The following is a 25,302-nucleotide window of genomic DNA, read 5'->3' as shown; positions in this document are numbered from 1 at the left end:
CAGCAGCTTTAGGTTCATGGTGTTTGCCTTCAATCTCATGACTCTTTGTTAATGTTCAGACATAATCACAAGCTTTTGTCTCTTGTGTTCCAACCCCTCTAAGGGTACAGGGGTTGGCAGCAGGTGTTACTGCCACCTATCAATACTTCATTATTGGTATTAATACATGCTACTATAAACACTGCAGTACAAGATGTTATGTAGATATTAAATATTACATAGATTAAGATGATAAAATGCTACATGCTTTACCAGCAAACACATACACAATGTCCACAGAAGTAAAAATTGCCCTGAAAACAAAGCATGGGCAGTCCTCCCTCCTCAAGCTGGGCCTTTGAAAGTTCACCGTTGCCACGATGCCACTTCCCACGTGTGCCAAGCGGAAAACCCATAAATACAGTATTTGTAGCATTTTTTAGTTATTGAATTTGTTCTTATTTGTTATTGAAGGTGTTTATACTTCTCTACTTTTCCCACAGCAGCCACCTCTAATGATGTTTCAATACTTCCATATTTCATAGTGACATCCGCCGTGGATGCCTGGTTCTCTTTCACAAATACCAGGTCCATTTTGTATAATGAATTGTTTTGATCTTTTTTGTTTGTTCCTGGAACACTATCCAGATCTTCTGAGCAGCATTATTTGATCACATTTCACACAATCGCTTGTGTCTTTTGATTCCTACGTCTTGCACAGCAGAACACTACCGGATGGTAAGAGAATTATTTGTTTAAATAAAGAGTAACGTTAAATTGCGACGGAAGGCGCACGGCAAGGACATGCAGGCAAAGCCGGCCCCGCAGCACCGCCACGGCCTGCGCGGCCGCTGCGCTCCGGGCCCGGCGCTGCCGCGGCCGGGTCACCCAACTCTGCGGAGGAGCGGCCCACAGCACTCCGCGATCTGACACTCGCTCCCTCGGGGTCCGTAGCCCGCCCCGGCATCCCCGGCGTGAGGCGGGCCCATGCGGGGAGGAGGCGGTGCCGCGGGGCCCAGCCAGGGGCGAGGAGGAAGCGAGGTCTGAGGCGGCGGCGGGTGGTGGTTGGCCAGAGCTGCCTCGCCTGAAAAAGCTGCCGAGCAGGGAGGGAGCCGAGGGCTGATATCGCTGCGGCCCCGGCGGGGCGGTGCTGGCCGGGGACGCGGACTGAGCCCGTCCTGGGAGCATGCGGCGGCGGGAGGAGGAGGGGTAAAGAGCCGTGGCAGCGCCTCCGCTGAGAGCGGACTCCGGGAGGAAGATGGAGCCCTTTCCTAGCGGTGAGTACCCGGGCGGCCGTCGGAGCCCGGGACGGGGCCGCGGGGCCTCCCGGCGGAGCCGCGTCCAGCGGGAGCTGCTTGCCCCGAGAAAAACGAGAGCCTTCGTAGTGTTGTTGCCCTCCTTGTTCGTGGCTTGAAAATTGTCTCAGGATAATTAGGAATAGGTGTCTTGAACGACAGAGGTGAGAGGCGCTCCCTCGCTTTTTCGGCGCTGTTGCGCTTCTCACTGTCCGGCCGGGGTCTCACTGGCACTGGGAAGCCGGGGCCACTTGTACACCAGGTGTACACTCGTCGTGTGTGGCACCACTGAAGGATCCTTATAGGTGTCTGGAGTTCCAAAGCCGTCCTGATTCTGATGGGAAGTGGGAACCAAACCCGCTGTTCATGGCGTTTTCCTGATCGGGGCATTCTCACCAGAGCGTACCCCTACCCCCCCCACCCCCTCCCCTCTGAGCGGAAGGAGAAATAAAATACAGACGTATAAGCGGTGTACGAGAAATAGTGTTTCGGGGTGTTCTTGAAACCCAGGAAGCTTTCGGAGGTGCCCATGCATTGACAGAAGCGCTTGAAATTCCGACGTGGTTGCATATGCTCAGAGATAAGCATACGGCAGCGTTTGCTGGCATCGTGATACAGCAGTGTGTGTGCATCCTGTGCTTGTGCCTGAAATGAAGCCTTGTAAAGTCCGTGTTGCTTCTGCCTCTACTAATAGTAACACATTCTACCCGTCCAGGGCAGAGGAGGAAATGGAGCTCTCAGATCAAACTGAAACTGAAGTATGTTTGGTTAGATTCACAACCATGGCCAAATATGGAATTAGACAGTGGGTAAAACAACAGCCTTCCTGCTGAAAACGCAGCACTTTTGTTACAGGTGGGATTTGGTCTGTTAAATGACAAACATATTTCATAGCCATCGCTAAAGTATCAGGTAGAGTTTTCTGCATCGTGTTTTAAAAAAACCCCATACACTAAAAAATAATTTTCTGTCTCATGGCAAGGGGGTTGGCGCTAAATGATCTTTAAGGTTCCTTCTAATCCGTTCTGTGGTTTTATGAACCATGTTGTGAATCTAGAAATACATCTTCATTGCCTTGCATTTCCCTTTCTTCAAACACATGAAATATCTCCTATCATTGGATGCTGCTGTTTGGAATCTGAAAGAAACTGAAGGTCATGAGCTCTGGGCATATTTTGGTGGCATAACTAGCAAGAGAGACCTTGCTAGTTATGCCACCATTTTTTTTTTCCTCTTTGTATTGTCATGCTAAAATTACAGTTTTTACAGGCAGTTGGTGTTTTGGTTCTCTAGTTAATCCTGGCCTTAGTGTAAGGTCTTTCAGCTACAGGCTATTTCAGTCACAGGGTTGTAGTCTGCATTCTTGTATGCATCATAAAAGGAGCTTGTCTTTAAGGGTAATGCAGTTTGGGGGAGAATTTTATTTTGAAGTCATCTTGCTACGGCCATTCCTTTTTAAAGAGAGGGATTGTTGTTTTAAAGGTCTGTTTGACATAATGCTATTGCTACATTGTGCAATAAAACGTTTTAAAAAATTCTGCTCCATGCAACTGGAAGAAATGGAACTGCGGGCTTTAGCATGTAGTTTTAAGGTACTGAGAAGCAATATTCATGCACTGAGCTTCCTAATTTTGTTCCCTGAAATGAGAACCCTGCAGATGGTGATAAGACTGGAAGAAAATTTGGAGCTGAAGTTGGCCAGTAAGTTTCTTCCTGAAAGCTGGCTCTGCTGGAATGGACACCACAGAGAATAAGCAAATATTGGAGCAAAAATGTTGCTCCTTATTTCTCATGACCCTGGGGCATGTTTGGTGCTCAATAGCAGCTGCGAAAATCTGAAGTGAAGAGGGTGCTTATATTATTGGCTTTTTGAATAGAATTTTCATTTTCATGCCTGGTGGTCTGGAACCTTTTGCAGGCATCAGTTTTTTCAAATAAACTGGATTTTTGTTTTGTCTTATACAATACTTAAGAGTTCCGTTTGACTTGACAGTCTATGTTGACTTCCTGTGCAAAGCGCTGTTTAAATTGAGAAGAAAGCATGCCTATTACAGGAAGCTTACAATATTATACTTGTAGATGTCTCAGTTCTTTGGAGTTTTTACCCTTGTAGAACATGGGGAAGAGGGAACAGACTGCATCTTCAGATTTTGCAAAAGCATTTTAGCTGGATTCAGAGCTCTGATACCCATTGAGCAAACCAGCAATGAGACAAATTCTTGTTTTTCTTTATGGAAGTAGAGCTGTTTCTGATTGAGTATGCGTCTTAAAATAGACTTTAAGGCAGCAAATGTACTAAAGTGGATATAAATTCCAGCTTTTCTAGTGCAGTATTTGGTTGGATTTTTTTTTCCTTAATAAAAGACACAGCCACAATGCATTTCAAAAGTCAAAGACACCCTTATCCTTTCCTTGAAATCCTAGTGGATGTGCTGAACTCTTTGCTGTTTGAATAGCTTCTCCAGTGGAAATGCTCTGATAAACTAAATAAATTACAGGTTTTTTTTTTGTTTGGTGGTTTTTATGTTGGGTTTTTTTTTTGTTTTTTACTTCTTCCCTCATCCCTGCACTGTAAACTTAGTTTTGGACCTCTCTGAAGAGATCTAGGCTGTGTCTTCCTCCCTGCCTAGGAATTTAGGTGGAGATGATGTATGAGGTCTGTAGCTCTGGAAGAATAGTTAATTGCATATTTATTTTTAGTGCTTGGAATCGCTGAGTTAATCATAGAATATCTCAAGTTGGAAGGGAACTATAAGGATCATTAAGTCCAACTCCCTGGTCCTCTCAGGACTACATAAAACTAAACCATATAACTAAGAGTGGCATCTAAACATTTCATGATCTCTGGCAGGCTCAATGCCATAACCCTATCCCTGTTCCAGTGACTAACCACGCTCTCAGTGAAGAACGTTTTCCTGATGTCCCAAGAACGTTTTCCTGATGTCCCATCTGCGCTTCTACTTAAAAGTTATGAATGCTGTAAAGTAGTACATGTTCTAGAAATGGTTACTGTTAGGTTTGTTTTTTTTTTTTTTTTTTTTTGGAGATGGATTCCTCTGTTTTGTATGACTGTTCTTAGTTTGAGATATTCCCCCAAGAATGAATAATCAAAGTTTAATTAAAAGTTCATGGAAGTTTTCCTTATTTGTTGCACAGAATTTTTCCCCCAAAGTGTATGGTCTGCCATTCCTTTGAATTCTGCTGTGAATCCATGAGCGGAATTTATTTATTTTGACTAGTCATTTGTTACCTAAACAGTGTCACTAAAATTTAAAGGAACAAAAAAACAAGTGAAAGAAATTAAATACAAATTAAAGGGAATATGTAATGTAATTTTGGACATCTCTATCTTGGACATCAGTACAAATTATTTTGCAAGTCTTTTGCTTATTTTTTAGATTGTATGTGTTTCTGAAAGGTCATTTCATCATTTCCTGTTTAATACATTAAGTATGTCACTTCTCTACTTGACACAGAAAAGAGAGGTGGAATTGAGCTATTACAGAGTTTCTCATTTAAGACCGGTGACATGCATGAACTTGCAACTGCAGATGGGATAAATTGTGAGGATCTCAAGTGCAAATAACATTCACTTTCACTGACATTCCTGAATTACTTTTGCCCTTTTCATACACAGCAGAAGCAGTCTTTGATATTAATTATATGACTAAATTGATGAATAAATAAAAACACTCTCATGGGAAAAAGTGGGGGGGGGTTTGGAAAGTAGAAATAAATCAAGTTAGGTAATGTTTTTTACAAAATGAAAATGTTATTTGCAAAGTCTAATTATTTCAGGTAGTTCTTGTCAATTCTAAAATATTTTTGTTCTTTGTGTTAATTTTGTTCAGTACAGAAGTGTATTGGAGGTTCCAGAAGCATGTTTGCATAGCTTTAATTCTGTTGGGGGCAGCAGGCGTGTGCATAGCTTTAATTCTGTTGGGGGCAGCAGGCATAGCCTTGACTGCCAATGTTTTACAATGTTGTGTCATGGAGGAGAAGGGTTCCTCTTTGTCCTAAACTGTTACTCAGTCCTAAACAACAGATTGAGTAATATTTTCTTTTTGTACAATGGTAGATAGAAAACAGCAAAGAGGTCTCTTCTTAATGTCTTTTTTTCTGCCCTGTGTTTTGCTTATCCCATCAGTTATTATGGGAAAAAAATGTAATCTGTTAAAACTGATTTAATCTGTTCCTGAGTGTGAGTTTTTCGTTGTCAAAGTGCATTGTGCTGGGTCATAGTTTTCCCCAAGGCCGGGTTGTAGGATCTGTGCTTGTGTTCCTGTGTCAGCTCAGCTGAACAGGAACCTGTTTTTTCAATGTGTTGGATATGTGTTTGCTTTTACTGCTTCGCTGTGAACTCTCTGTCAAAGAGTTCAGGCATTCAGAAGGAGAATTCATTAACGTAAAGAATGTCTGAAGATGAGAGTATAGGTGCTCCCTATTGATAATTTTTTAGTATTTTTCCACTAAGCAGTTGGTCTTCCACTTGCAGAATGAAACCATGGAGTATCTGTGTGTTTACTTCATAAGTAAAAAACAATGAAAGCTTATGCTGACCTCAGTATCTACCTATAAAAGTATTCCAGGACTGTCTTGTCATCATTTTTGGGAAGATAAGGTAAAGCTGAGCCACCAAGTTTCACATTGTTGGGTCTGTGTGAATGTGTGCTGCATAAAGCCCTGTAACAACTGCCATAAAAAATAGTACAAACAAATAAAAGCAAGGATAAAACCACCTCTGTTTGTTTCACTAGTCAGAATACTTTTTTTCATATTAGACAGGCGTTGGTGTAACAATTACATACAAAGAAGCTGAATTTATCTATATTTAATGCATCCTCTGATTAAAGGAGTGATGAATTCAAAGAATTCAAGTTTTTCATCCTCTACTCAGTGATTTAAGAAAGCTCGGTGAATTTCCAGTTCTCCTGCACAATATTCTTTTTCATTAAGTACAAAAGCAAAGATTGTGTAGAACAGCAAAAACATTGAGATTTCTTTATGATTTGGAGTAGTATTATTTGTTTATCTATCAGAGAAATATATGCATGGCTGCTGCTGCTTAGACTTCTGTCCAACAGTACCTTAAAATAAGATCATATTAGCTTTTAAAATAAACCAGGATATTGTGTGATCTAGGTTTTAATTGCCTCAAAGTATTTTAAAGAGTACCTATGTACCTCTTGAAGTTGTGTTTTGACAACTTATGATACTGCTTTAAATAGTGGAAGTATATTAACCTTAAATTGTAATAATCACAAAAAGATTGTGTGCCTTCTTGCACACAGAGAGATGGATACTCCTGAAAGAAATTTGGAGCAAGGAGGGGAGGGAACGTGTCTGGAAAACTCATCCAGTTGATCAAAGAGACAGGAATTTCAGGGTAGTATGGTGTGTTGGGTTCTGCGCAGTTCATGTCCCTAGGGAACAGCTGATCCTTTATTGCTTCATGAGTGTTGTCTCAAAATAGATGTTCACGGAGGATCTCAGAGCCCAGCTCTTCTTCTGTATATTCAGAGCATGGAGTAGTCTGTAGTTGCAGAGGTCTTCTTTACTACATCAGGTGGAGAGTGAAGAACTGGAATCCTGATTCCACTGAAACATGAGATGCTTTCAGTTAGCTGTTTTGTTTGTGTGGAAATAAGGTGAGTTTTGATTTTGGGATTTGTTTTTTATTCTGATCAAAACTCCCACCAAATGTTTGGAGGAGTGTTTCGGTGTGCTTTACTAAGCATAACTGTGTGCAGAGAGCTTTCCTTTGGTTGTAATCACTCTGACATTGAAGAAATATATTCTCTTAACTGGAGTTCTTGTGTAACAATACTTTTACCACAGTGCCACTGACTTTTATGGAGAATTGATTGTGTTCAAAACTAAGAATGTGCCTAATTCAGCTACTGTTCTAGGGCCTAATAGTGATTTTTATTTAAGCCTTTCTTTTGTATACAGTTTCTTCACTAACAATTAGCTGGTAGCACATTAGTAAAGCCACTTTTACTATTTTTCATGCATGAAAAACAAAAGTTCTGGACTTCAGGAAGACTTGTGTTAGAGGCCATAATGCTTTGATGTGCTTTAGAGGCCTCATACGTTTGACCTGTAAACCATTACAAAAGAAGAACAAAGAGTAGGTTTTTAGAAAGTGGGGCTGTGAATACAACATGTATAAACTGTCAGTTGCTTTCAAAACCTGTGATTTTATCATTGGTGGGGATATTAACGAGGCTTTAGTGTCTCTTTTGGAACAAAGGGGTAATCATAAGTATGAATCATTGAATGATTTACTTTAATCATTTAGGTTTAGTTTAGTCATTTAGATTTTGCAAGGGACCTTCTGAAAAGTGTCTGGTATCTGAGCCGCCCCCCCCCCTCCCCCCGTAGTGATGGTTGCTATGATGATAATTCAAAGCTGATATATGATACCAGGATAGGGTTTTGTAGCAATCTGGATTTCAGTATGTCTTATGCTACCAAGCGGACACACTGCCACTTCTTTATAAATACCCTTTATTGTATTATGAGATTGAGAAAAATGTAGATCGATGTATTTTTGTTCCATTAAGATGATACAGAACTTACTGTGTCGGGGATCATTGGCCGTAGCCTCTAGCCATTGTTGCTTTCTGTGAACTGGACTCCCAGTTGTGGAGCACTGAACATGCAATGTGTGCTTGTGACCTGCAGATGATTTGGTATGGTTGGAGTTGTCAAGTGGATATTAAGTAACAGTAGTAATTCAGAAGGCATATCGAGTTGCCTCTGTAGAGAGTGTTCAAGACAAAAGGATATGATTCTATTAATTTATTGCTAAAAGCTAACAAGAAAACAAAAAGATTAGGTAAGCATCAGTTTGTATATAGTCTGTCAAGTTCTATACCTAACTGTTAGATGTTTCAGAAAACCCTCAAAAAATTTTTTTTTTCAGAACAACTGGTACCAGCAGAGAGATGTTTTGTATTCTCAGCGATGATGAACGAAGTATTTATCAGACATGAAATTAATGGGCAGGTGTTGTGAAGAGGATAGTCAGCAGTTCTGAATATGGGAGTTGAGTAGCTCAAGAAATCTGAGACACAGCTTCCTGTGTGTCTCTTAAGATTCAGGACCTTTTCATTAGACCCCTGTGGTTAAATGTATTATGTGATTTTAATTCCAAAACATGCCTTTGGTAAGATTGGAAGCAGGAAACTAAAACAGCCATATTCTATAATTAAAGCCAGAAGCTTCTTTTCTGTCCCATTTTTTGTTCAGCTGGTGGCTAAGGATTGAACTGCTTCAACCTTGTGGAAAGTTTTCCTTCTCAGTAGTATCCAAAGAGGGAAGTTTACAACTACTTCCTCTTTCCTTCCCTCCACTTCCCCTGCATTTTCTCTTAGGAAACCTAACTGGTACCAGATTTAAACTTGAAAATATATGTTAATGTGAACCGACATGATATATATTTGTTGGATATCAAAATCCACACTAACTTTGATTTGGTTAGCCTTAAGTTCTCCTCTTATTTCCTTATAGCTCCTCATAGCTAATGGACAACACCTGTCCATTAATTTCATGTCTGATAAATAATTATGACAAAAATAAGTTACGAATTTTTACCAGTTGTATAGGTGGAGTGTTCAGTAAATTATCTACTCACTTTTTCCCCTTCTGTTATTTTCTTTTTGTTGATAACATAGAAGGCTCCATAGGAGCCTGGCTATTTACATTTAAATCTAACTGATAAATGGTGAAATGTAATTGATCCATGTAGTTCTTCAATCTAAAGTCCTGACAAACAAAATGCAATGGTACTTTGCTTAAAAATCAGGAAGAGACTTTCAGAGAACCTTTTAGAAGCACCCAAGACTAATAAACACTGACTTCCTTGAAATTACACTCCTTGCTCATGTTTCTTATGGCAACCTCAGATAAGAGAGGATCTTAAAATACATAATCACACATAGTTCTAATTTCCATTATACAGTGAATTGGCAGGGTTTTGTTCCAGTCTATGTGCAGAAGCTTGTCACAGCAGTATTTCTCTCACATTCATTTTTAAAACCCACATAAACAAGTAAACAGCAGAAGTAGACCTTGGAGTATAGCTTGAAGGGGTGAGTGAACTTTTAAGGCCTCTAAGTTGAGTTCCCTTTTGTAGTTTGGAGTGGAAAGCAAAATTTGTCCTCCTTTGCAGTACAGGAAAATCTATTCATTTTCAGGTTAAGAGAAAGAAGGGTTTTTGGGTTTTTTTGTCCCCCCAAAACCAGCATCTGTTTTGAAGACCTTTTGTCTGTCCAGTAGAAGTCATGATATATGCTTAACTATACAGATTCTTCTAAACCTCTACCAGTTATTTGTATCTTGAAATCAAACCTTTGCAGAGTGGCATATGTGCTTCATATGTGCATTGTGAGCAGATGTTAGGTACTGTCTGCCTTTTAAGAGTATTTATTAAAAGAGTATTTATTAAAGAGTATAAGAGTATTTGTTAAAATCATAAGAGTCATCATATCTGCTTGCTTGTAGGTGTTGACACTACAAAAAGCAACAGACCCTCTTTTGTTTTACCGGAGTCTGTGTGCCTTTTAAAAAATTTCTTTTAAAAATTTTTTTTAGTTGCACTCAGCATATAAAAGTATATATAAGTGTATATGTGTCCAGTTTTGGTCTATTAAAAATGCAATGCATATGTAATCTTGCTGTGTAGTGGGAATTAAGAACTTGCTCTTAGCTTACCTGTTGCTTCTGTTCTTTCTCTTAAAAGCAGGCAAATCCCATGGATGATTCAGATTCCCATGGCAATGCTTCATATTGCCTAATACTTCTTCATTTGTTTTTTTTTTCCTTTCTTTCATTGGATTATTTTTTTTTTTTAATTTAGTCTGAATTCAGGAATTTGAGAGAGAAAAATCATGACTTCTATCTTGTAGCGGCCTAACCTTTCTTTTTCCCCAGAAATATTGGTCTCCTGTAAAGGTTCATAAAGTAAGGTTTAACACATTTAAAATAAAATGTTTTCATGCAGGCATGAAAATTGTTCCTAAATGCAAAGACTTGTGCTTTTCTGTAAGTGGCTGTGTATTAACCCTTTACACTGGCTATACCAGTAAAATTCTGCTTAAATGTTCTCGTTGTAGGTAAACCCTGATAGGCAGCTAATCCCTATGTAGTCTCGTGCTTAATTCCGTGCAGCAGGGTGGGGAAAAGAAGCACAAGGGTAGAAAAAGGGAAGAGTCAGGAGATGAAGATATTTTGATAGGGAACGCAAAAGCTGCATACACACAAGCAAAAAGAAGCCCCAGCTCCAAAGTTGTAGGTGAAACCATGGTGAAATGAAGGCAAAGGGCTTTCCAGTAGGACTTGTGATTTCTGTGACATTCCAGTGGCTTGCTTTCTCTTTGTTAGCTGAGTAAAGGTTATAATTGTTTTCTTATTGCAGACAGATGCAGGCTTGAAATTACGTGAATGACATTGTGTACTGTCCTGCCTTAGCTAGAGCAAATAATTTTTCTGTGTAGAATTGAATTTTTTTTTTGCTCAGAAGGAACTTATAATGTATGGAATGATGAGGGAAACATAGTAGAGAAGAAGGAAATCTTTAGTAAGAATCTTAGCGTAACTAATGTGTTTGTAGGCATGGGCTTTGTTTGCTGAACAAGCTTGTTGGAAGAGATAAGATAAGCTTTTCTTCATTCCCTCCAAACACAGAATTTTTAATGGATGAGTTGGAGACAGCCCGGGGCATAACAGTGCAGGAAGTAATTCACATTGTAGAAGGAAGAGCTAATATGACAAGGAGTAATAATCATAAACAAACAAGTTCTTGAAGCATGCTGAAAAGATTATAAAATTAAAGGGCAGCCTTGTAAAAAATCGCTGCTTTCTTCAATTCAGTAATTTTTAATGTCTGATGTGATGTATCTGTTGATACTTACCCACAAGAAGAAATAGTGTAGTGCAATATTTAAGTGTTAATACGGTGATGTTAATCACTGCTTTTACAAGACACAATTCTGCATAAAGTTTTGAAAATATGAAGATTTTTACTTGTTTTACTCTTTACTTATGTTTTACTTACACACTGTTCCACTAACAAAGTACAAAATCTTTCAAAAATTAGATTGTGTAAGTAAATCTTCAGGGTTTTTTTTTTTTTTTTTGCCTGTAAACGTGTGAACTCAAATTTGAGCATGTCTTGAATTTAAGGAGTTGTGCTTGTCTCCTACAAGATTCATGCAGCCAATCTTCAGTGATTTTATGTTGAGTTCTGGGTCCAGAAATGCCATAAGTAATTTACTTCATGAAGACTTTGAATAAATGTAGCTTTTTGCTTGATGTCCCTCCTCACACTTCCTTTCTTCTGTGGGAGGGAGGATAGGACTAGAAATATCACTGCCTGCATGACCCATGAAAGCTTGAGGTTTTAGTTAGGATTTTGGATAGGTTTCATGATAATACTCAGACATTGGCATGTGATCATCAGCAGCCTGTGCAGTACCTTTTTACACTTTCTGTAAGTGAATTTCTTTGTCCCAAAGAGCAAGCAGCTGGCAACAGGGATTATTTACTATGTTGTAACACAATTGTCTGTGAGAAAAATTTAACAAAACTGATATAACTTCTGTGGGCTGATATTTTAGAAGAACAGAAAAGCAATTTTAAAAAATTAATATTTTTTAGTTAAGTATTTTTTCCACTTCAAAGTTTTTTTTTTTTTAATTGCTTCCTCCAAAATTTTGAGGCATTTCTTTTCAAGCTATGAGCAGACAAGAAATACGCAGTGACAGTGCAGGGAGAGCTGGCAATTAGAAGAGCTAAGTGAGTCTTGTATCTTTGCATGGAAACCAAGGTAAGGAATGAGGTAGTTAAGAGTTTGTGACTGTCACAAGGTTTCAGAATAAAGAACTACACTAATTAATGCTGTAATTAACTACAGTAGTGTTAACTGCTCCTGGAAATAGGTGTACAGTCCTACAGTGAATCAGTGAATGTAGTGCTCAGAGGACAAGTAGGAAGAGCTTGCTCACATTTTTAATTATTTAATCTTCTGCTTGGTAGCAGCAGCTGGTTGTCCAAAACTGTTATTATAAAAGGAGAAAAAGAGCAAAGAGGAGGATGGAAAACAAAGTGGTGTCTGGATTATCCTGAGAACTGGTGTCTGGGAAAGGATGGTGGGATGTGCTGAGGGGGTGATGTACCTTCTGTTAGAGGAAGTGGTGAGTTGGGTGGGGAAATAGGGCCAATGTTCAGAGGAATGTTCTGTCAGTTTTAACAGCTAGGAATACAGTATGGCATCAGCAAATAGAGATGGTCTACAGATTGTACAATTTACTTAATTAGATCAGATTTATAGAATTTATACCTAATATTAGAAGTTTCCATGCTAAGCAATTATTTATCGAATCACAGAATCATTTAGTTTGGAAAAGACCTTTAGGATCATGGATTACAACCATTAACCGAATGCTGGAAAGTCCACCACTAAACCATGTTCCTTAGTGACACATCGATGCGACCTTACATACATCAAAGGATGATGACTCCACCAGTTCCCTGGCCAGGCTGTTCCAAAGCTTGATAACCCTTTTGGTGAAGAAATTTTTCCTAATATCCAGGAGGCCATTTCCTCTTGTGCTGTAATTTACTACCTGAGAGAAGAGACCAACACCCACCTCACTAACCGCCTTTCAGTTTCCAGTTAGTGCAGAGAAACTAAATCACTTGCAAAATTCCTGTCCTGCTTAACTGTGGTTTGTGTTTTGATGTGGTTTTTGGTTTTCTCCAGAATGTGTAATTGAAATCTGGTGTAAAAATGGGAATTCTCTATATTTTGTGGGGACTGGCTTTAAGTTAATAACTTAAGTCACCATTTTGGCTCTAAATTTTTCCATGTTATTTCAAGTCACTTAGATTTAGAGTAGTTTACTCATTGAAAGAGTAAACAAAAAAGAAATATCCTAAACCAGATTTAACCAAATAAGAATTAAATTTCTGGATAGAAGACATTAAATCTCTGTACTGACCTCAGTTCCTTCATCCTGAGCATTCAGCAGTGGCTCTGTGAGTCGATGAGGTAATAACTTCAACCAAAGTTCTGCTTTGTTTTTATCCCTTTGAAGAGAAACTGCTTACTTATCATCTTTTTTTTTCCAGGAGTAATAGCAACTGAATGTGTTTAATTTAAGTTACACTTCTCTAGGTGTTTTGACCCCAAGCCCATACAGTAACTCAGACTCTCTAAGAACTGGTTATAGAAATGTAAATGGGAACGTTTCCTCCAAATTGTGGCTTTTGTATTTCAACAAGAAATTAATTTTAGACTTCCATTTGCTTGTTTCTTTTTTCTTTTAAATAACCTACTCTTCACCCATATTTGATGTATTTGAACTGCAGAAATCTTCATGAACACAGCCTGGGTATTTTCATGCAAGTTTTAAATTGAACAGCTACAAAAACGGAGTAGCTGAAAAGTGGAAATGTCAGTTACAAATAATTTTCTGAGTATTTTTCTTGGTCTTAGCTGGACTTTACATAAATGAAATTGGAAAAATGGCTCTATGGGCCAGAAAAAAGGATCCACAAACACAAGATGCTGCATGAGTGTTTTGGGAGAAATTTGAGGACCCCGAAATATCTGCTACATAGAGGAGAGTGCAGATGAGATGCTGTTTTCACTTGGACTGCTGAGATTCAAAGTAATTCCTCCCAGAAAAGATCATTGGTGAACTATCAAGTAACACCTTTATCCCTCTTTTAAACCTCTGTTTTATAAAAGAGCAGAGAGGCCTATGTCTTTAAGAGCTGGTATCATTAGACGGCTGTTGTTAAGCACAGCCTTTGATTTTATTTTTCTATTGTCTACATCAGTGATTTCAGAAATCAGACTGTCTACACCTGTGGGAAGATAAGTTTGTGGTACTTATTCTACAACTTCAAGACCTGTTGAGCCACTAGAACCCTTTTGTGTTCAGTTAACTTTTGCTCAAACCTCTAAGTGCTGCTTCTGACTTAACAGCTGTCACTGAAGGTATCTGCTCTTACTGCAGCCTGACCTACAGGCCTGCATACTAAACCTTTAGGCCAAGGGTTGCCCTGGAGCAACTTACTCTAAATGCAGCTTAAATAAGAGCAGATATCTTTAGAGGAATTACCGCAATCCTGAAATAGATTAGAGAATTTATAAACTAGGGAAAGCAATTTTAAATGTGTTAGATGTTCTTTTTTATAGAATGCTGCTTGCTCAGACTGTCCACGAGAGCTTATCAGCAATCAATGAATGAAAAATTAAAAATTAAGTTCTTTCCTAAGTAAATACCTCTCAGACAAAATCATACAGCAATTCTCCTGACTGTTTATAAGCATAGGTCTGATCAACTGTTACTACCATTTTCTACTAAATGTATAAAATGTCTGCCTTTTTTTTTTTTTCTTGCTTGATTTCAACACTTTTGTTCCTTTTTTTTTAATCAATCTACAGCAACCACTGTGTGCTGATTTTGTCTATGGTAATGTACACAATTCATCAAGGAAAAATAAGACACTAGACCACAGCAATTAACAGTTCATACAAAATGCAAATGCAAATTTAATCCTTAAAGAATGGTTTAGGTAGTAGCAGGGAGCCTGCAGTGTTGGGAATAATTGCATGCTGAGCATGAAATATTTCTAGCAAATAAACTACAAAAACTTTCCAAGACTGTCTGTAGCATTACTGATACTACTGAGTGTTTATTTTTCAGTGCACCTTTTTTTTTTTTTTTTTTTTTGTATGCAAGGGTTGTGAAATATGGCTTCAGATTCATAGTTTTTTGCTTTTGGGGGGAATGGAATTGCATGTAAAATCTGTCCGATTGATCCTCACTTGTTTTGCATGTCTGTGACAACAACTGTATTGCATAGCTCCAGTCTGGGTCCTGTCAGTACTGTACTCCTGCTGTTAAATTTTCTGACTGAGCAGAGATGGGAGGCAGTTATGCCTCGGAAGTAACTTTAAGGATGGTCTGCTTTCAGATGTCAAAAGGTAATGCAGCTTCTATGTACTCATACTCAGTGTCCAGGTGGATTGAGAGGCTTCAACCCATAGTTCTGAGCTGGCCATGAACATTAAGATGACAGTCACTTCTGCATATGAGTACATCTGTTTGTTTATTCTGTTTGCTTAATTGTCTTTTAAAATTAAGGTTTTATGTTAATATTCAATGGTGAGAAAGCCTGGATTTCCTTTTCCTAGCTGCTGATGCTTCAACAGTGAATTACAGTTTAAAGGTTAAATACCAGTATGGTTGCTTTTAGCCAGTTGATTTAAATGTCTCTTGTATAATTGTTCAGATTTTAAAGTGCTCGCCTGAGCAAGCAACCTGTCATAAACCTTATTGCAGAGCTGAGGTTATTTCTGATTTGACCAGCAGGTTTTGAAATTGCAGTAACACAGAAAGCAGCTCTGAATCTGCATTCCAAATGTAACAAGGCTTTTGATAGCAGGAGGTTTTTTCATCATAAGTGCTTATTTGTAGACTGAGCATTTACTAGCATATACTGCCAGAGACCAATCAATGCCAATTATTTGTATTTTTTGAGAATTTTATGGTAAAAAATTAGATGTCACCTAGTGATGAGATAATGTCACCTATGTGTTCAAATCCTGTGGCAAATATAATACAGCATATAGGACATAATATATATATATGGATTTGAATGGTGCCTAAATAAATAGGGAAGCGGGACTCTGAAAAACAAAAAACCATATTGCTTCAATAATCTCTTGGGGGTTTTATTCTTGAAATATTTATCTTCCACAAAACTATTGATATAAAATACTGTTAATTTTCTAAGTTGTCACTTCTGTTTCTTGATCTGTGGTTCTTTTCTCATTTCATTTGCTGAAGTAGTTAAGTAGGGTAGAATGTTGCTTCCTTCTCTGCTGGATTTTTGAAACTCATTTCTGTCATATGCAATCCATAAACAGCATTAGTTAAAGTTTCCAGCCTTATTTCATCTTTAGGTTTAGAAAGATGAAGTTTATATCTAAGAAAATGTTAACAATTGATGTTTCAAGTGTGCATTTTCAAAACCTACCAATTCAGATGTTTAGCTGTCAATTAAACTTCTTTCCTGGCCATTTTATTTCTCATCTGTTAAAAAAAAATCTGATAGTTGTGTTTTATCTATACCCCTGGCTGTTCTTATTTCTATTTACTTAAACTCTAATGCTGATCTGCAGTAATAAAACCCCTTAACTAGTGGTGTTTGGAACTGGTGATTTTTGGTCTCCATTGAAGAAGTGATTGCACTTTCTGAAATATTTATCACCTTTAGGATTTCCAGTGTAGTATTTGGAACCAAATTTTCTTCAAAATGCCATTGTATGCCAGTTTGAGTATCTGTGACAGTTAATCTATTTTGACACTCCCGTTTGGGCTGCCCATTGCTCTTCTCTCCTCTCAGACAACTTAGAAACAATAAATAGGACAATAGTTATGGGTGAGAACAGGTTGTAAGATTTGGAGCAAGTCTCAAGCAATGAGTCCAGCATAAGTTGCCCAAATAACAGTGCATATTCCCTTCTGTCGTCTATTGAAAACATTAATTTTTGGCAGTTTGGAACTGGGGTGATTGATCTGCTGCTTCCTGTAAAGTAGAATTGGTGAACTGCCATTAGTCAGAGCAGAACCCAAGTATATAGTTTTAATTTTTACAATTCTGTTAAAATTATATTTTTAGTAAGTAACCCAGCATAAATAAATAGATTTAAGTTATATGTGGAAGTTGGGCCTATGCTGAATTTAATTTAAAAATCCCCCAAACTTAAAAGAGGTGACTGAATACCATATGCTATGTTGCTTTTCCATAGTAGCACTTCTGAAATTTTAGATAGGACAGTTTGAAGATTTGGTGTATTTAAACATTTCTGTCTCTACCCTCCTCCTATTTGAGGTTGAAGATACAGATTTGCATCAGACAGTTCAGGAAGAAAAGTGTAAACCTTTAATAGTGTTTCCAAATTCTTAGTTACTCAGGTATCCTTAAACACATTTTAGATGACTCTCTAATGTGAAAAATGACAGTTTTGTTTCTACAGTCGAGTCCAGTCTTTCTAGGAAAGAAAGGAGTGTTAAGATTTTTTTTTTATTTTTTAATAGTGACAACCTTTGTGGTTTGTGCATTTAAAATATTGAGATATTTTAAATTTATATAGAAACTAATAATACAAGCATGTCATGTTTCTGAAAGCTTGTTGAATATTCGTTGTACTTTTCTCCTGTGGCTTGTTTTGTTCCTTCTTGCATGCACACTGTCCAATGCAAGTGCATCTGGTTTTAAATGAGTCTCATATTTCATCTTGTTCTGGTCACTAGCTTGACATGACTACAGACATAAGATATGTGTGAGAAATTTCACTAAGTAGGTATATTTTTGGTTTCCTCTCTCATAAATATAGATAAGTACTGTACTGTGAATGTCTTAATATTTTCCCTAAAATAACAGATTCTGTAGCAGGTACACCTATTATTTGCAAACTTTATAGAGCCATGTCTGCACAAATCATATTACCTCTTAAAGGCAGTGCAATTGTAGCAGAAAATTTCAATACACTTGTCATGGCTAATAAGTTCTTTTTAATTTGTGCTGTTTCTAGTTGGGTTTTTTTCAGATACAATGAGAAATTATTATTTCACTAAGCAAAATACAAAAGTTACAGTGAAAGCATTTTTTTGATATCTAATTTTCAACCTTTGTTTTTTCTTCTTTTTCGGGGAAATAGTTACACTAAATTCACTGCTTTTGATACAAGAGAGGGCAGTGATTCTATATGTGTCATTATTTCTGCAGAATTCCTTCATTGGCTCTTCCAAGTGACATACTGTTAGTACTGACAAGAGCTAAACAACTTAAAGAGCGGTAGCATTTGTTCAGTTTTGTGTCCATGGCTGTGTATGAGTGACCTGCTTCAGTCGTGGCTACCACATTCTTTTCTGCTAGTCCCAAAGACCAAGTAAGGGAGAGAAGGTCAGGTTCCGTGTACTCTAACCAGTCTTACTATTTTTACTGATGAATTAAACATACATACTAGCATGCATTTCTCTGCTTGGAGCATGCTTACATGCAATACACAGAATATTTGCAAGTGCTCATAAGTGCTTCCGGTAGTTCCTCAGAGTCCTGGAAACAAGGAATTTTATGCTGTTTGCTAAACATTAACAGCATAGAACTAATTCTCCAGTTCTTAAGTGTTAGTGGAGCCTTTGTTCTTCTAGTTTTAGACTGTGTCAGACAGTATATGTGCCCAAAAGCATCTTCTCTTCCAGCTCACTTTACCATCCTCATGGCAAGCTCATTCATGTATTAGGGCTAACATACTCTGATCTTAGTACCCGTGCTGAAACCTTGCAAGTGTTTCACCGCTACTTCTAGCTGAGGTGGCTTTTTGACAGGTACATGAAGGTAAAAAATATCTTTAAAGGGAAAAAATCCATCTTGGAGTTGCTTTTTGCCCTGCTGGATGGCTTTAGCCAAAGCAGCAGGGCTTTTAATAGGAGCAAATTTATGTAGTTTGTTTATGGAATTTGCTGTTTTGTCAGCAGCTGCTTCTTCCAAAAAAAGGGCCAATGCTTTTAAATTTGGACATAAAAGTTCTGTATGCAAAACAGTATTATAGCTCTTAATAGCTAATGGCATTGTTAAACATCTATTCCTGAAATCATTGGGCAAAATTATTCTTTGATATACTATCAGTGATTTGCTTGATAGCAAAACAAGTAGTTGGCTCACGGTTTTTCTGTTTTTTCCTGACCCACAAGGCATGAATGTCTTGTTTTGCGCAGGCTTAGCTACTCTGCACCTCCTCTCCTATTATTTACATGCAGCTGAAGTAGTTTACATTCAGTGAGAATCAGTTTTTATTCCAGTTGGTTGCCACACCTTATACCCCTTTACGAATTTGGTCTGGCCTTGGGTTTTGCTTCTTTTGCTGGTACATGCAACCCAATAGTTGTTTTGCTCCTAGATTATTCCAGAATTACAGAAAGGTTCTCACTTATTTTTAGTGGGAATTTAATTGCTGCAATGTGTCAGGTGTTACTGCAATTCCTCTAATATTTTTTTTTTTCAGTTAAAATATTTTATGATATCACTATTTTAAGATTGTATTGTGGTGAATTTCAGTCTCAGGAAGCAGTAACTGTCTGTCTGAATTGAATAGGATTGAAGAGGATTTTTAGGGTTTTTTTTTTAGTTTTGGCCTCTTAATCAGAATTGAGAAATTGAAAAATAAAATGCCTTTGAGCATTTTCTATATATCTTTTAAAAAGAAATGAACTCAATTAATAGGTCACTTAGATCCATATAAGACTTTTGAGTATTGAGATTTCTGCTCTGAGGTAGAATATCCTGACATGATAGACATAGACAAGAGACTACTGATTTTGTTTTGCAAGGGAAAGCAGTACATACTTCTAGAACTAAAAAGAGATATCAATAGCATTACAGGAAGATACTGTCTCTGAAATATAAAGGAATCATTTCTTTCTGTATTCTGCAGAATATTTATAATGGATTCCAAAAATCAAACATCATGAGATATTTTGTTGTTGCACACACTAAAATTCAGAACATTGTGTTGTCTATTAAACTTCAGGAAAAAGCTTATGTTCTCCTCCTTACTGAGATTGGACCTCTTCAGACAAAATAAATACTGGGAGCAAATGCTAGACTACTGTTTAACTTCAACGCCTAATTGTTCCTGTAGGATCATGTTTCATACTGAACATGAGTATTGTGGTGAAGTTGCTTCATAAGTTTAAGGATTAATTTGTGAGAGGTAAAGAAGTGAAGAGTATGTTTTGTAGGAACAAGCTGTGTGCTTGCCTTTGTGTCCTTAAGTCGCGCCACTCCATACCGCCTGCCTAGGTCACATTATCAAAGCCTATGGGTATTACATTGTCATAACTGCAGTACATACAGTAAGCTCATTGTACTGTTGTCTTGGCGCAAGCTGCGTTTGAAGTACACATCCTAAGCATTCTGTCCTCTTCACAGAAAATAATAGACCCAGCTTGTTACCATACCTGAATATTGTAATGAGGAGATGTCTTGCAGTAGATTTTTGGGAATCTGTGCTATAGGAGGCAGCTCTAAAGAAGCTTTCAGAACCATCAGTTTTGAGAAAATACCTGCCTTCCTTCCTTTTCTCAGTATAAGGAAGATTAGTTTTCTGGATTTGTCAATCATGTAGTAGTTAACCTCACATCTTTTCTCAGAATTGTTTCTAACTGTGAGTATTCATATTATTCACCATTAAATGTGATAATAGATCACATATTGGGGAAGCTGTTTAAAATCTCTTGCTTTCAGAACAAAAATTTGTGGAAGAATTGTGTAAAAGCACTTTTGTTTGGGTATGTTTAAGCTTTTAGCTCATGTGGGTGAAAGTTTAAGCTTTCACCTTTAGGCTCTTAGCATTTCATTAGGGCTATTTAGAGAGCTGCAAGACTCACTTCTTTTACCTCCTTGTTTACTCTCACGATAGACTTGGGTTTAGCAAATATTTAGATTCAAGTTGCCGTGCTTGATGGCAAATGGCTTTTGTAACACATTTTAGCAACTCAGATCAGTACTTCGTTACTGTGGACTGGTGTGACCACAAATGCCTCTAGTGCGCCTGCAACCTCTGGCATGACAGTGGTCGTTCACTGGAACCATGCAAGTTCTTTCCAGGTTAATTTTCCTACTCCTGAATTTATAATAATTTATCCTGTGTTATATTTGGAATATGAATTAATCTGCTTTGTATGTGTTTTAAAATGGGAATGGTTGCTGCTTGGCCATACAGGACATGAGAGATGACGGTGAAATGTGATGCTTGCAATCATGCTCCTCAAGCTGCTCCTTATTCCTTGTGGCATGTTTCAGTTTAAGAATACTGGGTTTTTCCCCTTCATGTAGCTGTTTAGCTCGTATTGTAACAGCTCATGGGTTAAAATTGAAATGTCATAAAAATTCAGTTCTCTCATACTATCATGTTTTCAATGCCAGTGAACCAGCAGGAAGCAAAGAGTTCAGAATTTATCTGAGTGATAAGTTTTAAACAAATTTTCTATAGTTCATCTCCTAAAAATGTGTTCTGTGAATAAAGAAAATGATAAAAGAATTTTATATCAGCATGAATAGCTCTAGTCTATTGGTATATACTTGGTCTATGTTCTTTCCAGTGGAGAGTAGTAGTCTGGTGATGCTTTAGATACGTAGTAAAGTTTTGATCTTACAGATTTTGATTACTTCCAATTTGTGCAAATATTTCTGTAGAAATTGCCTATAACTGTTGTTTTCATATAAATTAATGCCTCTAGGTATTAAAACTGTAAATTGTCTTGAAGCTAACTTCTAGTTTAACTTTTCTATCTTAGTTTCAGTTTGAGATTTTTTAGTATAATTCTTTTTGACTGAAAAAGTTGTTAGTACATGCATGTGACTTTGAAAATATTGTCTTTAGAAGTAACTTATTCTCCAATAAGTTCCTCAAATCCAAACTGTTCTCTAAACCTCACAGCTGATGAAACCCACTTTCTGCTAGATTTATGCACTTTATCTTTCTCCTCCTTCCCTCTGCAGTGTCTCCCCTGTCTTCTACCTCTTTTGCTGGCCATGCAGCTGCACATGCCATGGCTGGGGTTGGAGCTGTGTACTGATTGACTGCTACATTTTGGAGTGGTTAAGATGTGAGTCTTAATACCTGCCTTTTCTACATAGCAGATGTGGATTTGGGTGTCTTCTACCAGCAGCTGGTTGTTTTGGGGTGGGATTTCATTGGAACTTGAAGAAATTTGGTCTTGAGTCTGTATTCAAATTTGATTGTAGCTAATCAGCAGATTTCGAAAGCAACCAGCAGAGGGGAGTAATCAAGAAATTCTGTTAAAAGTTATAGTGAATTCTTGATTAACTGTTCTTGGGGAGAGGAATTGTAAAAGAGTTTCTACTGCACAATACTTACTTTCTGCATTTTTTTCCTCCACTAGTTTGCCTGTGTGTTTTCACTTCTAATTTAACTTAGCTTTCTGTCCTCTCAATTGTGTGGCCCCCAGTGTGACACGCAAGTACACGTGCTCCAGTGTAGAGGTCATGGTGCTAGACCACTGAATGCAACCACAGCCTGAGGGCTGGCATGTGAGCACTGTACAGGGAAATGCCATAAGAATAGAAAATTCTGGAAGTTGCTTTTGTCTAGAGCAGATGGCTTCCTGAAGTCTCTTCCAGCCTCAGGTATCTTGTGACCCTCTTATCCTATTCCTTCTTAGAGCAGGTAGATCCAAGTTTCACCAAACTCCCTTCTTTCATACATTACTATATCTCCTGTTCAGGTTGACTAAATTTTCTGGGGAAGGATTTTTTATTTTCTTTTTATCTTATTTTAAGGCCTTTTCATTGCTAGAGATACTGACACTGCAGTTTTTCTGATTTTGTGGCCTTGAAACAGGAAGTCCTGATACATTTAGAGTGAATGTTCAGGAACTTAGTATATCTAGTTTGAAAATATTCTTGCCATCTTTTCTTTAAAATGTTTTATTTTCACTTTTGAGATTTTCAGACATAGAGAAACTTGACTTTAACAAAATGAAAAATAAATAATACATTGGAGGAACAGTTATATTCTAGGTTGTTTATAGATTGGCAAAATGTACATTCTTGCTAGAAATTAATACAAGTTAGCCTACTTTATAGTAAGTTTACATCCAGAGCAAAAATCAGCTTGCTTCTTCTGGAAACAAATAATGTGGAAGATAGAGGTATGATATGAATATTTTTCAGTTGACTGTAGACAGGCATGTCTAAAAGAGATTAGGTTAGTTTCTGAACCCTTGCAGTTGGGCAAAAGCATTGTCTAGTTCCTTGGATAGAACCTCTGAGTAGAGACCAATTAGCTAAAAGATAACTTTTTACATAAATAGTGGAAGATATGATCAGAAGTTGATCAAAATGTAACTGCATGTTATAAAACTGTGATTTTAAAATTTGGTATGAATTTCAATTCCTCATTTATATTGACTGATCTATTATCTATTAAGGACAAATTTTATCGAGGCAAACAGTCTGGTGCTGGTTTGACTTCTTAGATGCATGGATTGTTTCAAGGATTGTATGAGCTAGATCTTAAATGAAGATGTCAATTGGAACTATGATTTTCATACTGCTATTTTTGTGTGAGAAATATTTTTATCTTTTTTGCAATGTTTGTGAAAAATTAAGTTTAAAAATGTCTAATGAGAGTTTTTATTTGTGTGGCTGCCATTGCATTGGCAGATTTTCTCCTCTGCTAAATAACTCAAAAAGTAGCATATTTGAAACACTTCTAGAACTGTATTGGCTGTTGTGCTTTACTGTGCAACATAAGAAATAATCCAACTTGAAGAATTTAATTGAGTACAAGTATAGTTTACTGGAGTAGAGGAAATGCAGCCAAGCCAGTAACATCAGTGGACTGGGAGAGCAGTGCTGGTGGTCTAGCTGACCTCCTGTTATGTGTAGGATGCTTTTGATTATGCCCAAGGAAAGCGTCCCTTTGGAGATACTGAAAACAAAATTAGTGTAGGCAGAAAAGTGTAGAAATATTTACAGGAAACAAACTTAGGAGAGAAAATGGAAGAGATCTTGATGGTATATACTGTAAAGACGTTTCCCATTCTGTAACTGGGTGATAAATCTTTAGGTGTTTAAATCAAGCCTGTTGTTTATGATTTAATATATGGTCATTTCTTTTTCAGATCGAATCCAGTTACCCAGGAATATGATTGAAAATAGTATGTTTGAAGAGGAGCCCGATGTGGTTGACCTGGCAAAAGAGCCTTGTTTACATCCACTGGAGCCTGATGAAGTGGAATATGAACCAAGAAGCTCTCGTCTCTTGGTGCGTGGCCTTGGAGAGCATGAAATGGATGATGATGAAGAGGATTATGAGTCATCAGCAAAGTTGTTGGGGATGTCTTTCATGAACAGAAGCTCAGGTCTGCAGAGTAACATGTCTGCATATAGACAAAATCCAAATGGATCATGCTCAGTTCCCTCTACAAGGACCATGGTGGTTTGCACAGTTGTTTTTGTGATTGCATTTTCATTAATAATAGTGCTTTATCTTCTTCCCAAGTGTACATTTACCAAAGAAGGCTGCCATAAAAAAAATCATACAATGGAACTAATATATCCTTTGGCAACCAATGGAAAACTGTTTCCATGGGCCAAAATTCGACTTCCTCCTGATGTTGTACCGCTGCACTATGATCTTGTCTTGCAGCCAAATTTAACTACTCTGAAATTTACAGGTTCCGTAAAAATAGTGGTCAGCATCCTCCATGTAACTCAGAAGATTGTACTTCACAGCTCAGGACTTAATATCACCAAGGCAACAATTACTTCAGCACAAGGGCAGCAAGCAAAGCCAGTTGAATTCCTGGAATATCCATTGCATGACCAGATTGCACTCATGGCTCCAGAGGCTCTCCTTGCACGACAGAATTACACTGTCGACATGGAGTTTTCATCTAATTTATCAGACACCTATTACGGCTTCTACAAAATTTCTTACAAGGATGAGAGCTCTAAGCAAAGGTACTCCCACTAATACAGCTTCTCTGTTCTGTCACTTCGAGATTGTGCTTTGATAACAGAAGTAAAAAGGCTGCTTTTTTATTGGACATTTTATACAACTTATTCCTGTTGAGAAAAATCAGTCTTTTATCTCTTGATTAATCTGCCTGAAAAATATCTTTAATGGATGAGTTCCTTAAGTCAGGGTAGCCTCTCCTACAGTGAAATGTGCTTCAGTGTGGAGGTTGTAGGTGGTTATAGAGTGGCTTTTTTGGTTTGTTAAATTTTTAATTTCTCTCTTTGGAAATTCTTTCTTTCTTGAGCCCTTGATCTTAAGGCAGGGACTGAGGAAGCAAAGTCTTGTCCTCATAGAAAGAGGCCAGGTTCAAGACCACCAGAGGAACCCAGTGGGGCCCAAAGGGATGCATCACACAGTCATAAGGCAACTGAGAGATGTCATTGCAAAGATGCT

General features: G+C 37.7%; 1 protein-coding gene across 3 annotated transcripts in view; it reads left to right on the top strand.

Moving 5' to 3' along the window:
* Positions 1–1,012: 1,012 nt before the first annotated feature.
* The window catches only part of LNPEP (leucyl and cystinyl aminopeptidase), a 49,684-nt gene continuing 25,394 nt past the window's right edge, over positions 1,013–25,302 (top strand). The window contains exons 1-3 of one of the 3 annotated variants that reach the window (XM_059873921.1): positions 1,013–1,256; positions 21,864–21,970; positions 24,011–24,851. In XM_059873921.1, the coding sequence (XP_059729904.1) occupies positions 24,034–24,851 (818 nt within the window). In that variant the 5' untranslated portion in view covers positions 1,013–1,256; positions 21,864–21,970; positions 24,011–24,033. Of the gene's footprint in view, positions 1,257–21,863; positions 21,971–24,010; positions 24,852–25,302 lie in introns of those variants that run through there. The other 2 variants (XM_059873919.1, XM_059873920.1) reach the window with 2 other exon arrangements.

The sequence above is a fragment of the Haemorhous mexicanus genome, chromosome Z, assembly GCF_027477595.1.
Source record: "Haemorhous mexicanus isolate bHaeMex1 chromosome Z, bHaeMex1.pri, whole genome shotgun sequence".
NCBI lineage: Eukaryota > Metazoa > Chordata > Aves > Passeriformes > Fringillidae > Haemorhous > Haemorhous mexicanus.
The sequence above is the reverse complement of the archived record's forward strand: the minus strand, read 5'-3'. Positions and strand labels throughout refer to the sequence as shown.